General features: G+C 42.2%; 1 protein-coding gene across 2 annotated transcripts in view; it reads left to right on the top strand.

Moving 5' to 3' along the window:
• Nucleotides 1-10,305, top strand: part of CDKL2 (cyclin dependent kinase like 2) — a 166,868-nt gene extending 156,563 nt beyond the window's left edge. The window contains exon 13 of one of the 2 annotated variants that reach the window (XM_030190655.1): nt 9,320-10,305. In XM_030190655.1, the coding sequence (XP_030046515.1) occupies nt 9,320-9,370 (51 nt within the window). In that variant the 3' untranslated portion in view covers nt 9,371-10,305. The remainder of the gene's footprint in view (nt 1-9,319) is intronic. The other variant, XM_030190654.1, reaches the window with a different exon arrangement.
• The last annotated feature ends 4,897 nt before the right edge of the window (nt 10,306-15,202 follow it).

Raw genomic sequence — 15,202 nt, 5'->3', positions numbered from 1 at the left:
TTTAAGTGATGATTATTTGATCTATAAACCTTCAAATTAGTGGCGTAGCCAGACAGTCAATTTTGGGTGGGCCTGAGCCCAAAGTGGGTGGGCACAAAATGTTCTCTGCCCCCACCCTCCACCCACCTCAAAATATAAATACTTTAGCTAATGATGAACCCCAAGCTCTGACACCTGAAGACTTCTTTCGAAGGTGGCCAGAACTCCCTTTTACCAAGCTTGGCAGGCAGCATCAACATTGTCTGAGCCACCAATTATGGCACTTTACGCATGCTTAGTTGTTGGTGACTCGAGGATGCTGGCGCTGACTTAGAGTTTGGTAGAAGGGAGTTCTTCCGGCCTTTGGAGGAGGTCTTCAGCTGTTGATGCTTGGGGATCCCCACCAGCTACAACAAGGGTCAGTGCCGGTGTTAGACATGCTGGGGCCCAGGTCAGAAAATAAAGGAGAGGACTCCCCTATCCCCTCTCCTCTCTGCCTTCCCTCCTCCTATCTCCTCACCTGCCATTACTATCACACTGACAGACCCTAACTAAATACAGAGCAAGGGATAACAAATAAGGAAAAAAATATATAGGCAAAACTTGAACTTGGAACCCCAAGAAGTTAAACTTGGCATGTGCTGCAACACTAGAGAAATAAAAACAGAAATGCATTTCCTTTTCTACTGAACACAATACAAAGACATCTGCTCTGCATATTTCCCCAATATGTTGGTTTCAATTTCTCTTTCTGCTTTCTTGTCTGTCATCTGCTAATTCTCCTTCAAGCGGCTGCTGTCCATTTGTCTTTTCTCCTCTTTCCTGTCTTGTTCCATTCCCTCATTGCACATGCTTCTGACATATTGACCATTCCTTTTTAGCTTGTTCGTCTCTTTTTTTTCTGCATCTCTATCCACTCAAATTTCACCCTTTTTCTCATCTTTCTCCGTTTTACTTTTAAGCTACCTATCAAATTTCCATCTCCTTCTTTCACCCACTAGCTCTCCCATTCTTTCTCACTCCTTCCCCAGCCTTCCATCTTTAATCTACTACCTTTACCATATTTCTACCCCCTGTAATCACTATCCTCCTCATTCATTTGCTTGCCACCCCCTCCTGGCCTCTCCCACACGGTTCCACCATTCCCAGCATCTTTTTTTCCTCCACCCTTCTAGCCAAACATCTGCTCCCTCTTTGTCCCCTCCCCACCTTCATAGCCTGATATTTCCCTGTCTCTTCTCTCCTGCCCCTCCTCCATGGTCTAGAATTTCTTCCTCTATCTTCCCTCACTTCCATTTTCCAGCATCTCATCCTCACTCCCTTCTGCCCCAGAATTCAACATCTCCCTCTTTCTCCCCTCCTTCTTCCTCTGCATCTCTCCCACCCTCTCCTTCACTCCTATATCCAACATCTCTCCCTCCCTCCCATTGTCCACCGTCTCTCTCTCTCTCTGTCTCTCTTGTTCCCTCTCTGTATCCCTCTCTCCTTCCTTTGTGCCCTGGGTCCAAAATATCTCTTCCCTCATGCAGTATCTCTCCTGCCCTCCTCTCCACCCCTATGTCCAACATTTCTCCTTTTCTCTGCCCATGCAGCATCTTTCCATGCCTCCTTTCTACCCCCATATCCAACATTTCTCCCTATCTCTCCCCTCTCCTCCCCTCCATGCAGCATCTCTCTCTCCCTCCCTCCCCTCCCCTCCACCTTCATGTGCAACATTTCTCTTTCACTGCTCTCCACCCATCTTTCCTCCTCTTCATCCCCATGACCAACAATTCTCACTCTTTCGCTCTTCTCCTCCTTTTCAACATGTCTTCTCCCCCCCTCACATCCAACAATTCTTCCACTCTCTTCCCCCACCCTATGTTGTGTCTCTCTCTCCCTCCCTTCCTCCGTGTCCAACAATTATCCCTCTCTCTTCCCTCCACCAAGTGCAGCATCTCTTTCCTTCTCTCCCCTCTACTTCCATGTCCAATGGTTCTCCCTCTATCTTCCCTTCCTCCCTCCTGTTTTCCAGCACTTCTCTGGAAGGTCTCCAGTCTGGATCTTCCCCGTCTACCTTAATATGTATCTCTCTCTTCAAAGGGTCACCAGCAGTGGCAGTGATTCCACACACTGCCTGCTGCTGACCCAGATCCTTTCCTCTGCCACTTTTCACCAAGGCAAAAACAAGAAGTTACATCAGAGGAGGGTAGGAAGTGGCAGAGGAGAGTCTCTGGGTCAATGGCAGCTGGCAGGCAGTATGTGGAAATTGCTGCCTGTGACCCTTGAAAAGAGAGACACTTGTTGAAGAAGGGAGGGAGATGCAAAACCGCAGGAGCCTCCATAGCCCAGCTTGCTTCCCTCATGCTAGTACTGCCAAAGGTGCACCACTGCTGGGTGGGCCTGAGCCCAAAGTGGGTGGGCCCAAGCCCACCTAGGCCCACATGTGGCTATGCCTCTGCTTCAAATCATCTACAAACAGCAGGTAAAATATTACTTGTGGCCTTCACTATTCTTAGGGTTAAAGCTAAATACATAGCCCAAAGAGTTGATAAATGTACTTAGTGGATTTTATTGCCAGACAAATTAAGAGCAGTGATAGTGAATCTGTCTGAAATATTTCTCATTAGATCTCGATGTTAGACATGAGAAATTGCCCATCCTTATGATTCACAGAGAATGTAATTTGCCACATTTTCAAGGTAAACGATGTAATCCCTCAATCCAAGGTTTACTTTGTACATTTCAAGGCAATGTATTAACCCTGCGTGTGGGATGCCAAGCAAAGTTCTCTTATAGTCAATCCAGGCAATATAGAGATTTTGGCTTGTTTCACATTAGCCACAATAGCTTTATTCAGCATCAATTGTTATTTGATGATTTGGCGACTGTGTTTTTAATGTGTTTCCTACTGGAAATGGGCTTCTTCTTTAAAAGTACTCTGTCTTTAGTTGTCCATTCTGATGTTCCTGGTGCAGTTTATAACAGGGCTTCAAAAACCTGCCCTGAGAACCCCACAGCTAGTCAGATGTTCAGGATATTGAGAATGGAGACTCATTATATGCATATTGATCTCATTCATATTCAGTATGCTTATCCTGGAAACCCAACTGGCTGTAGAGTCTCTAGGACAGATTTTGATGGTCCTATTTTATAATATTCAAGGTAGGTCTTCCCCTTTAGATTTTGGGCCTTCCAGTGGAATATATCAAGTAATCTAGTGTACTATAGGGCTCAATTAATCAATAGTATTGAAATAGTGGTAGGAATGGTTGCTATAGCCATCTTGATAGATCAAACTATGGAAAATTCTGAAGACCCACATTCTAACTAAATTTTAAGAAAGTTTGTTTTTGTGCTGCATATTCCTGTTTTATATGAATACCTGATCTGCGTGTAACAAAACTTTTGTTATGAGTGAGTTGATGATGCCCGAGTGGGTTTTACCTTTATTATTATTATTTGTTGCATTTGTATCTAATCATGCTTAACTAACAGAGTTGGGAAGGTTATTGAATGCTCTCTTTCTGCCTGGATGTTCGCTGCAAAAGGAGTAGTTTAACTGTTTTATTTAAGGATTTTTAAAAATATATTGTGATTGTTAGGTCTTGAAGCCATGTCAATGAGGCTTAGCACTGTGTCTTCAATCACTGGTCTAGTGATTGTATTAATAAATAGACCTCCATATCCCTCATTCAGTCTTTTGCTGTGTGATTCTATATGTATGCAGATGACATTTTGCTGGTATCCCCCCAAAGCCCCTCCAACACAGATCTGTCTCTTCTTCAGCATTATCTGGATGCAGTTGATTCTTGGCTCTCTGCCCATTTGCTGATCTTAAATTCCTCTAAGTCGACAGTTCCCTAGGTCTCTAAGCATCTCTCATCCCCTGCTACTGCCCCTTCTTTGAGAGGAACTCCAATAATACTGGTCAACAGTATGAGATATCGGGGTATAATTTTTGATCCCCAATTGTCCTTTATACCTCATACCTACTCTACAGTCAAATCCTGTTTCTTCTCACTATGACTTATTTGCTCCGTTCGTCACTACTTGGATGATTCTTCCTGCACTACTTTACTTTATGCATTTGTTGCATCTCATTTAGATTACTGCAACATCATCCTTTCTGGTCTTCTGCTATCTTCATCGAAAAGGTTGTAGACAGTTCAAAATACCACTATCAGACTTCTGACCAGGGCTCACCGTTTTGATCGAGTTTCACCTCTGTCGGTACAACATCATTGGCTTCCTATTCAATTCTGCATCCAGCATAAGATTCTAACTATGGCACCTAAGGTTCTTTACTGGGAGATCCAGATTATCTTTCTCTTGTTATCTCACCACATGTTCCCTCCAGGCATTTACATTCCTCTTATTCTATCCATTTATCTATTCCGTCTCTTGCTCCCACCTTTAGTCTACGAGATATTCAGCATTCTTCTGTCGTGCTCCAGCTCTTTGGAATGCCTTACCCATGGAACTTCAAGCTGAACAATCTTATCTGAAATTTTGATCTACGCTGAATGCGCATCTGTTTTCCCTTGCATTTTCTTAGTTCTTCATTTAGGCGACCGGTATCATGGCAAAACTATTCCCTTTTCTTTCTCTCTCTCCTGTCTTGTCTATGATATTGTAGTTTCTTTCCTTTTGTGGCATTGTTTAGTATTATGAACTGCTTTGGTTTTCTTTTAAGAAAGGTGGTATATCAAGCCTTGTATTAAACATTAAACATACTAATACCTATAACTCAGCATAATCTTTCAAACATGTTTTGGGCAACTTGATTTTACATCTTGATGATCTCTTTAATCCAGCAGTCTTCTTTCTTTAAATTAATTAATTCTGTTAGTTCCCATCAAGGAGAGTACCTGTTGGATATTATTTTATCTTCTAATGGATACAAACATATATATTAGAAGATAAAATCATATCATATCAAAGGAGATCTAGCACTGATATAAATAGGGATACAATTGGTGCTACATCTCCTTTGATATGATATGACTGTAATCTGCTTGATTTTATGATTTCCTTGCCATTTGGACTCTCTGTGGTAAAGTCCAAATTGATGAAATATCTTTCTATAATCTAGACAAACAATTCATGATGACAACTTGTGTAAAATGATAAATTAAAGAATTGGGAAATACAATGCTGGTTCTTCTTCTCTGATGTCAACTAACTGGGACACTGCAGTTATTCACTAGCCCCCAAAGTCTATAAATGGCACCCAAAGTTAGATGCACAGTTGGGCATGCTGTTATAGAATAGGGTCAGTTATAATCGTAGCTTAATTGACTAATTAGCATTAAGTTGGCACTTGATGATAAGTATCAATAATTGGCCTTAACGAGCACTAATTGGCAATAATTTATAGTTACATGCATAATTGATTTTATGCTACTGTTCTATACACCGAGCACCTAATTTCTATGTTGTACAACTCCAAAAGGGGTGTGGACATGGGATCTGCCTATGCAGGTTAGGGGCGTGCCAAGAAATTAAGCGCAATGTTATAGAATACTTTTAAGAAAACAAAAGGGCAGACGATCTGCAAACTCCAAGGTGGAAAAATGACAAAGCAGATCGATATAAGACAAACAATAGTTTATTATTGTAAATCTATCGATCTGCTTTGTCATAAAATACTTTTATGCACATAACTGCCAGTGTTTAGGCATAACAATTTACACCAGCCTTTGAACTGGCATAAATGGAGCACAAATGTAGACTTATGCTAGTATTCTAAGAAGATAAGAATAGCTATATTTGGTTGGACCAATAGTCTATCTAGCCCAGTATCCTGTCTCCAACAGTACTACTATTCCTCATTTGTATAGTGCTACTAGATGTACACATTATATGCAGGTACTTACTCTGTCCCTAGAGGGCTCCTGATCTAAGTTTTTATACCTGGGGCAATGGAGGGTTAAATGACTTGTCCAAGATCACAAGAAGCTGCAGTGGGAATTGAACTCAGGTCACCATGATCAAAGCCCACTGCACTAACCATTAGGCCACTCCTCCACTCCAATGGCCAATCCTACCTGGCAGAAAGAGTGAAAAATCAATTCACTTCTACTCATTCTACACCACTCAGGATTTACTAGACCTCAATCATATGCCATCTCTTTTCCAAGCTGAAGAGCCCTAACCTCTTTAGCTTTTCCTCATATGAGAGGAGTTCCATCCCATTTATCATTTTGGCTTCTCTTCTTTGAACCTTTTCTAATTCCATTATTTCTAACTGCTAAAGCAAAAAATGGTGATTTTATGGGAGGACCGGGGTGGAGTTGGCACTTGGGCAGTTAAGTGCCTATCTTAAACCCTTAACTGCATAAGGTAACCGCATAAAACACAGTCAGTTAAGTGCTATTGTACTTAACCGCAAAACCAAATATTCAAAGCCGCTGCCTAGACACCAGTGACGACCAAAAAAAAAAAACACTGACCGCCCCCAGCTGAATATTTACCCCATAGTAGATGATAGCAGATAAAGACCTGCATTGTCCATCCAGTCTGCCCAGACAGGTGGCCAGGGTTGAACTTGCCGCTCTGTACAGGTTACTCTCTCCCACCTTGATGTGAGGGTTGTACGTGCAACTGTGTTTCATGTTTACCCCTCTTTATGCTCTCTGTTTTTTTGTGTGAGTCAGTTAAATTTTACTTGAGTGGAAATACTCCACCCTCTTCCTATTTAAGGGTCATCTGTTTATATTCCATACATTTTTGAATTTCATCACTGTTTTCATCCCTGCCACCCCACAGTAGACCATTCTAGGCATCCACCACCTGCTCTGTAAAAAAACATTTACTGATGTTGCTTATCAGTTCCCTCCTTCCAGCTTTATTTCATATCTTCTAGTTCTATAGTCTCTTGCTTTACATTAGTTTAAATCAGTGGCGTAGTTATGGGGGGGCCCCACTTTGGGTTCAGGCCCACTCCAAGGTAGCAGCTTCTCCCCTTACCCCACCATGTGGGTCCGGCATCAATCTCTGCAGCTGCTCGCTCTCCCCCCTCCCCCCATGTAGATACTGTGTTTGTCTACTCCCCCCCCCCCCCTCGGCAGTTGGTCATTTAGTCAATATATGACTGACAGAGACAGTGAAACAGACTACCTGTGACTGGTCCTGCTGGAATCTTTCCTCTGTTTTGTCCACCTACAGGAAGTTATATCACAGGACAGAGGAAAGGACCCTGCAGGACCAGCCACAGGTAAGTAGTCTGTTTCAGTTCCCTGCCAGTCACATGCTAGGACTGGAAGACCACTGTGGGGGAGGGGGGAGCAGAGAGATGTCAGACCTGCATGAAGGGGGGGGGGGAAGCGTGAGCAATCAGCAGCAGAAATAGATGCTGGACCCACATGAGGGAGGGGCTGGAGAGCAGAGAGGAAATGTATATCCCTCAGTCCACCTCTGGGCACATCCCCCAAAATGTCTGAAGATCTAAAAACTGTGTAGTCATTTAAAATAGTAGGGGCAAAGCACAGAAATTACCCCTAGATTGAAGCCATGGACATTTTATGTCTGCTCACAAGTAGCTATAAATATTTGCTTGTAAAGCATGTGCAGATTTTATAAACAGTGCACGTAAATCATGATTCTGCCTGTGCGTCACCCAAATTCTGCCCCTAAACATACTTTTACCAAAGATGGGGAAAAGTACATGTTGTTTTGTCACCATGGGGCCCTTTTACAAAGCTGCAGTAAGCACTAATGTGTGCTTACCACAGGTTAAAATGCACTATTGTGGGATATGCTAAGACATACCGTGGAAATAAAATAAAATAATAATAATCATTTTTAAAACACAGAACCATTGTAATCATTTAGATTAGGTACAAATTGCCCCTCAACTTACTACTCACAAAATTTTAGGGACCTATTTACCAAAGTGCACTAAGACTTTGCAGTTACCACATATTAATTGCAAAATTGAGGGCATTCTCGGCATCATCTCATACAGTCAACATGGAAGAAATTAGCATTGCAGATAGTACAATTACTACTACTACTACTTATAATTTCTAAAGCGCTACTAGACGTACGCAGCACTGTACACTTGTACACGAAGAGACAGTCCCTGCTCGACAGAGCTTACAATCTAATTAGGACAGACAAACAGGACAAACAAGAGATAAGGGAATATTAAAGTGAGGATGATAAAATAAGGGTTCTGAACAAGTGAATAAGGGTTAGGAGTTAAAAGCAGTATCAAAAAGGTGGGCTTTTAGCTTAGATTTGAAGACGGCCAGAGATGGAGCTTGACGTACCGGCTCAGGAAGTCTATTCCAGGCATATGGTGCAGCAAGATAAAAGGAATGGAATCTGGAGTTAGCGGTGGAGGAGAAGGATGCAGATAAGAGAGATTTACCCAGTGAATGGAGTTCCCGGGGAGGAATGTAGGGAGAGATGAGAGTGGAGAGGTACTGAGGAGCTGCAGAGTGAATGCACTTATAGGTCAATAAGAGGAGTTTGAACTGTTTGCGGAAACGGATAGGAAGCCAGTGAAGTGACTTGAGGAGAGGGCTAATATGAGCATAATGACACTGGCGGAATATTAGTCGTGCAGCAGAATTTTGAACAGATTGAAGAGGAGAGAGATGGCTTAGTGGGAGACCTGTAAGAAGCAAGTTGCAATAGTCTAAGCGAGAGGTGATAAGAGTGTGGATGAGGGTTCTGGTAGTATGCTCAGAAAGGAAAGGGCGAATTTTGCTGATATTATAGAGAAAGAAACTACAGGTTTTAGCAGTCTGCTGAATATGTGCAGAGAAGGAGAGGGAGGAGTCTAAAATGACCCCAAGGTTACGAGCTCATGAGACAGGAATGATGAGAGTGTTATCCACAGAAATAGAGAATGGGGGAGGAGGAGAGGTTGGTTTAGGGGGAAAGATGAGAATGAAGTTAACTACATCTGTTGAGCTGGTACAAACTGCACTATGTTTATCTGTTGCAGTATCAATTTATGCCCAGTAACTGTAAGGTGCAAACCATGCCCATTCTTCACCCCATTGTTCAACCATTCCATACCCCACTCCTCACTGGGCAGCTTATGCAGGAATTTGCACACCCTTTCAAGCTGCTGTGCTGTTAACATGTGCTAATTCCCATTCTAATAGCTTAGCATGGCTTAATAAATAGACCCCTTAATAAGAAAAAGGATTTGTTCAAACATTCAGTTGATCTTTGTTCTCTTTTTCTCCTAATATATTTTTAATATATTACCACATTTGATCAAGTGCCTTTTCAGTCAGAGAACCCCAAGGTCAACAACAATGTATTAATGAACGGGAAGGGAATTAAGCTGTATCAAAGCAATAGTATTTGTATGCTCAACTAATTTCACTTTTTCTCATAGGTTCATGCAGGAGCATCTCCATGTTTTGCTGTGGAAGAATCGGCAGGTTGAAAATCATTCCTCTCTGGTTCTGTGGTCTGCCCACAGTTCCCCATCCACTTTTAGCTCATTGGTCGTCACCCAGTTGAAGACACCATCATTGGGGAAAATGGCTTCATCCAAAGCACTGGCGAGCAGAGCTTTTTCAGGGCATACTATGTGTGAGCCGTCTTCAGATGTGCACTTACTGACACTTCTGTACTTCATCATCATTTTGAAGGAATAAATGACTTATGGTTAGGAAACTTAATAAAAACATCTCTTTACAGAGCTGTCAACAGGAAAGCGGAAATCAAGGAAAGTCTGTGTGCTTTCTGAACTCACTGGCTCTCTGATTGAACTCCTGTGTTCAGGATAGGTAGGCCTCCAGGCTTGCACACAAGCAGTGAGCCTTAGAATGGCGTGTCAAGTCTATCCTTTGCTGTAACTATCACATGACATACGTTTCAGGATGCTCAGATAAAAACTCTAGTCTTTAACCGTGGGAGTTGTGCTTGCACAAGTTGTTAATGATTCCTATGTTGCTCATGCTGGTAGGGGTGGATATCAGGAGGCGTGCCCCAGGGCCTTAATTTGTATGGCTTTTGGCTGGAGCATGTTGCATTTTAATGAATAAAACACTTAGCATCAATCAGCTGAGGCAAATGATTCATACTGTCTCAGGAAAATAACAGATTCTGAGAGTAAAATATACCCCAAATTCAAGTTACAGCATTAAGGGCTGGATTCTGTATATGGCGTCGAACGTTAGGCACCGGGAGGATCCGTGTGAAGCCTGTATTCTACAAAGAGCACACAACTTCTGTAGAGTACTAGTGTGGCATGCAGGTCATGCCAACTTTGGATGCTGGACTTAAGCCTGGTTCTATCAGGTGTAAATCCGATGCCCAAAATTAGGCATGGATAGTCATTATCCTGAAACAAGGCACCTAACTTTTGGGAACATCAATGACCCGTCTATGACCCACCCATACCCCTCCCATGGCCACGTCCCCTTTTGGGTTGCACACAGGGAAAAGTAAGGCAACATGTTATAGAATAGCTTGTAGAGGAGATCCATGCCCAACTCCAATTAAGTGCCTAATTGGTGCGTGTTACCGCCCATTACTCAATTGAGTTGTGCGGGGATCTCGGATCCGTGCACAAAGTCTGGCTCTCAAGTTTGGGTGACCTATGTAGAATCCGAGGGAAAGAGAATAATTTTATAAGAGGTCACATAGGTTGGGAGGCCAAGTAAGAGCTGTTCTATAAAGACGCATAGGTATGAAGAGTATTAGGCAAACTACGCATATGCTTCAAGACTCCACCCATGATCCAAACTATCCTCCTGAAGATACCTACACCCAGGTCATGTACAAGTATGCACCTTCTTGTCATCATGAGTGATAATTTTATAAGAGGCATTTTACACATGTATACTGGCATATACATGTAAGAATCCTTTATATAGAATTAGCCATCTAAGTATAACCTATGTCTAGTCAGTCATGTTCAAGCACTCTTCTATGGATTTGTGATGCTGTTTTATGGTATAATAGGAACCTAGCAAGCAAAAAAAGAAACTAAAGAGCTGCTCCTCTGTGTGTGACGCTTTAGGGACAAGTTCTCCTCCCGATGTCCTATTTGCCCCCTGCTGGGTCTGCTGGTGGCGGTGGGTTATTTTAGCACACATTTTTCTGATACTCAAATTATTTTCAAAGCAGGAAAGATTGTAGCAGACAACAAAATGTTCTCAAGGCAAGTGCTTTAATTCTAGCACACTTTGGGGATAATTTTATAATAGGTTGCCTAGATCTAGAGGCCCAGTAAGCACCAATTTTAAACAGCCCAGAATTGGGGTTAAAATGCAGCAGTATACATTTACTGTAGCTCGAGAGTTGGTTTAAATGTGCGTGGCTGACGTTTACACATAGGTGCATGTTGTATAATCAATGCACAGACCTTGTGACCTTGCCCACATTCTGTCCAAATTGTTCCCTTAAATACACCCACACCTGGGTCATAATGTGCACTTGTATGCCTGCCGTAATATTATGAGGCATTTTATGAGTGTATAAAGCCACCTATGCACAAAAATCCATTATAAAAGTAATATTTTCTGTGTAAATGTATACAGAAGACATGAATGTGGAGTTCCTTCTAGTGCACGAAAATGCACTACTGTCAAGTCACTTTTTTACTTTCCTCAAGGTGAAGTAAAGGTTTTAATGTCCATTTTTTTTCTACTGAAGTAAATAGCAATTTAAAGAATCATAGTCCTGGATTCCCCAGTTTGAAGACCCTGGACTCAGAATCTCCAGTTAAGGAGCCCTGGTCCTGCGGGAGCCACCCTTACTTGATTTCCTTATCCCTTTTTCTCTTTGCTTCTTTTGGAATAAGTTGAAGAAAAGAGGGAAAAAGTGCTGAATTTGATTTTGGCTCCCATCAGTAGTGACAGTTTCGAGAAAATATGGAGCTACAAGACAGTTGTGTCAAAGGTCTATCTGGATTTCACTCTAGTGCAAACGTTGCTCTGATGATAGCAAGAATATTCAGATGGGGGAAAATCTGGAACAACGTTTTTATTGGAGTAAAACTGTGATAAATCTGCCCTATGAGGTTAATTTTATGGCACCCTGACATAATAGCCCTGACAAATCAGCCCCTAACAAAATAGCCCTTGACAAAATGGCCTCTCCCACAAATAACCTTTGACAAAATAGCTCCCTTAACAAAATAGCCCCATAGAAAAAAATAACACATCACAAAAAAGATGATAAACTACAAGTGAAATCTTCACTGATAAAGGCTCCTACCAGCATTGCATTGTATAAAGCATATATAAATAAACACAATTCTATAGCTACCAACTGGTATTCATGATCTGTTCTGCTGTTTAAGGAAAATATTCTTCCATCAATATGCTAATTAAAAAAACCAAAACAATATTGTCATCATTTTCATAGTCTTACCAACCTTATCCTGTTTGGCAAGGTAAGATTATTAGGGAAAAAATGCAGTGCCATATTCTGGGCAGCCTGATTTGGTCCTTTTGTCGGGGGACCAATTTTTCAAGGGCTATATTGTGGGCAGACCGTTTTGACAGTGGCTGTTATGTCAGGCGCTATTATGTTGGGAGTTTCTTTGTTGGGGCTATTTTGACCGGGCACCTAATTTTATAAAGGGGTGTGCACTTTAATTGCAGAGTGGAAAACAGTGAGCCCTTCCGGTTTGAATAAGGAAGTGGAATGGTTGGGGATATGTATATGACACGCTCAATGGGTTTAAAAAGTCATAGGGTGCTTTCAGTGTACATGCTGTGGTGATGATGGGAACAGGGCACCATTGTTCCTGGTACCGGTTGGAGGTCTGCTCTGGTTATGGAGCCAAAACAATGTTTCAAAATCTATTAAGATAAGCAGTTGATTGTATTAACGGTAAAGTTAGGGGGGTGTAGATACAGTGATAGCATAAGGTTTCCTCTATGTTATTTTGTTTGTGACAGTTAAACCCCTGAAGATGTGGTGGGTGAAACACAGTGACTGTCGGGTTTGACGCCAGACTTGAAATATTTAAGACCAAGAATGGAAGCTGAAAAGGGAAAAGTGATTGAGAAATTATTACAGTAATGGACATGAATTTATCACTCGACGACTGAAGGAATTGATGTTACAGAATTACCATGTGGACAAGCAAGTTGTTTTGGAAGCCAGTTGAAAAACTCAAAGCTGGTTAAGATCTGCTAAGGGAAATGGATTAACCATATGAACAGTAGAAAGAATCATAACTGTTAAAGAGTGATTTATGTATCCATGTAAACATCATTACCTCAGGCAGAGAGAGTGAGACAATGTTTTAATAATGGATATATGAATGTATGGTGAGAGTTGACAGTGTGGGTATGCATTAGTTTGTATGTTGAGAATGTGAGAGAGAGCAAATAAAATACGAGGAAGCACATTTAATCCTATCACTTAGAAGATGTTTTAGAAGTGTTTTGTAATAAAATAAAGTTGAATAAGGAAGAATCAAGTGTGGTTACTTTATGATGAGGTAATGAATATGCATGAGAGATTTGCATTTAATGGAGGTGACAGGCATGCAAATCTCTCTCGTGCATATTCATTAGGGATATTCTGAAAACCCAGCCGGCCTGTGGACCCCCAGGACATGTTTGATTACAATAGCACATGTGGCCACATACACATAGAAATGACTACTTACAAAATGCTAACTGGTGCAAAAGTGCATGCTTTGAAATAATGTACATACTTTGCTGGTGGGTATGCACAGGGTGAAATTTGGGCAGAATGGGCAAACGTGCCTAGATTAGGTGTGTTCATTTATACCTACTCTCGGGCTGGTGTTAATGTCTGGGCCTGCCACATACACTAGTATTTTCTAAAGGCAAGTAGGAGCCTACTTATCTTTATTAACTAGGCTTAACATAGGTGCCTTAAAATGTGTTCAACTAGGCATTCCCTTATAAAGTTACCCCCTATATGTCTTTTTTTTTTCCATCTCTGGGAATCCAAATAGGAACATTTAGGAGGCAGTTTCCAAAACAGCCCACCTCTACTTTGCATCCAAAGACTTTGTAGAGGTTTCCATAGGGGAAGTTCTGTACTGCTTTCCTTTTTCAAAATTACCCATGGATACAAATTACTTATGAACAGTCGCACCTGTTTTTTCTGCAGGTACTTTTCCCTCAGAAAACCAATGTGTGTAGATTTGAAAATACAATTTGTGTCCATTATTTTCTTCCCTGACCTAAACATACTACTAGAAACACCTCTTCCGGAGGCTGCTAACAGCATGCAGATTGTGGAACCCTATCCTGCTTATAATCGAACGAGAAAAACGCCCAAGTTCCGACCTAAATCGGGAGATGGACGTTTATCTCACAAAAACGAATAAATCGGTATAATTGAAAGCCGATTTTGGACGTTTTCAACTGCACTCCGTCGTGGATGCGGACAAAGTTGATGGGGGCGTGTCAGAGGTGTGGCGAAGGCGGAACTGGGGCGTGGTTATCAGCCAAACAGAGATGGGCGCATTTCACCGATAATGGGAAAAAAGTATGCGTTTTTAGCTAGAATTTAGGACACTTTTCCTGGACCCTGTTTTTTCACGAATAAGGCCCCAAAAGTGCCCTAAATGACCAGATGACCACTGGAGGGAATTGGGGATGACCTCCCCTGACTCCCCCAGTGGTCACTAACCCCCTCCCACCACAAAAAATGAAGTTTCACAACTTTTTATTTTCACCCTCAAATGTCATACCCAGCTCCCTGACAGCAGTATGCAGGTCACTGGAGCAGTTGTTAGGGGGTGCAGTGGACTTCAGGCAGGTGGACCCAGGCCCATCCCCCCTACCTGTTACAATTGTGCTGCTTAATGCTTATTAGTCATCCAACCCCCCCAAACCCACTGTACCCACATGTAGGTGCCCCCCTTCACCCCTTAGGGCTATAGTAATGGTGTAGACTTGTGGGCAGTGGGTTTTGAGGGGGATTTGGGGGGCTCAACACACAAGGGAAGGGTGCTATGCACCTGGGAGCTCTTTTACCTTTTTTTTTGTTTTTGTAAAAGTGCCCCCTAGGGTGCCCGGTTGGTGTCCTGGCATGTGAGGGGGACCAGTGCACTACGAATCCTGGCCCCTCCCACGAACAAATGCCTTGGATTTATTCGTTTTTGAGCTGGGCGCTTTCATTTTCCATTATCGCTGAAAAACAAAAACGCCCAGCTCACACATTGTTGAATAAAACATGGACGTCTATTTTTTTCGAAAATACGGTTCGGTCCGCCCCTTCATGGACCCGTTCTCGGAGATAAACGCCCATGGAGATAGACGTTTTCATTCGA

The sequence above is a fragment of the Microcaecilia unicolor genome, chromosome 2 (assembly GCF_901765095.1).
Source record: "Microcaecilia unicolor chromosome 2, aMicUni1.1, whole genome shotgun sequence".
Classification (NCBI taxonomy): Eukaryota; Metazoa; Chordata; class Amphibia; order Gymnophiona; family Siphonopidae; genus Microcaecilia; species Microcaecilia unicolor.
Note: the sequence above shows the minus strand (reverse complement) of the source record. Positions and strands in the feature narration are given on the sequence as shown.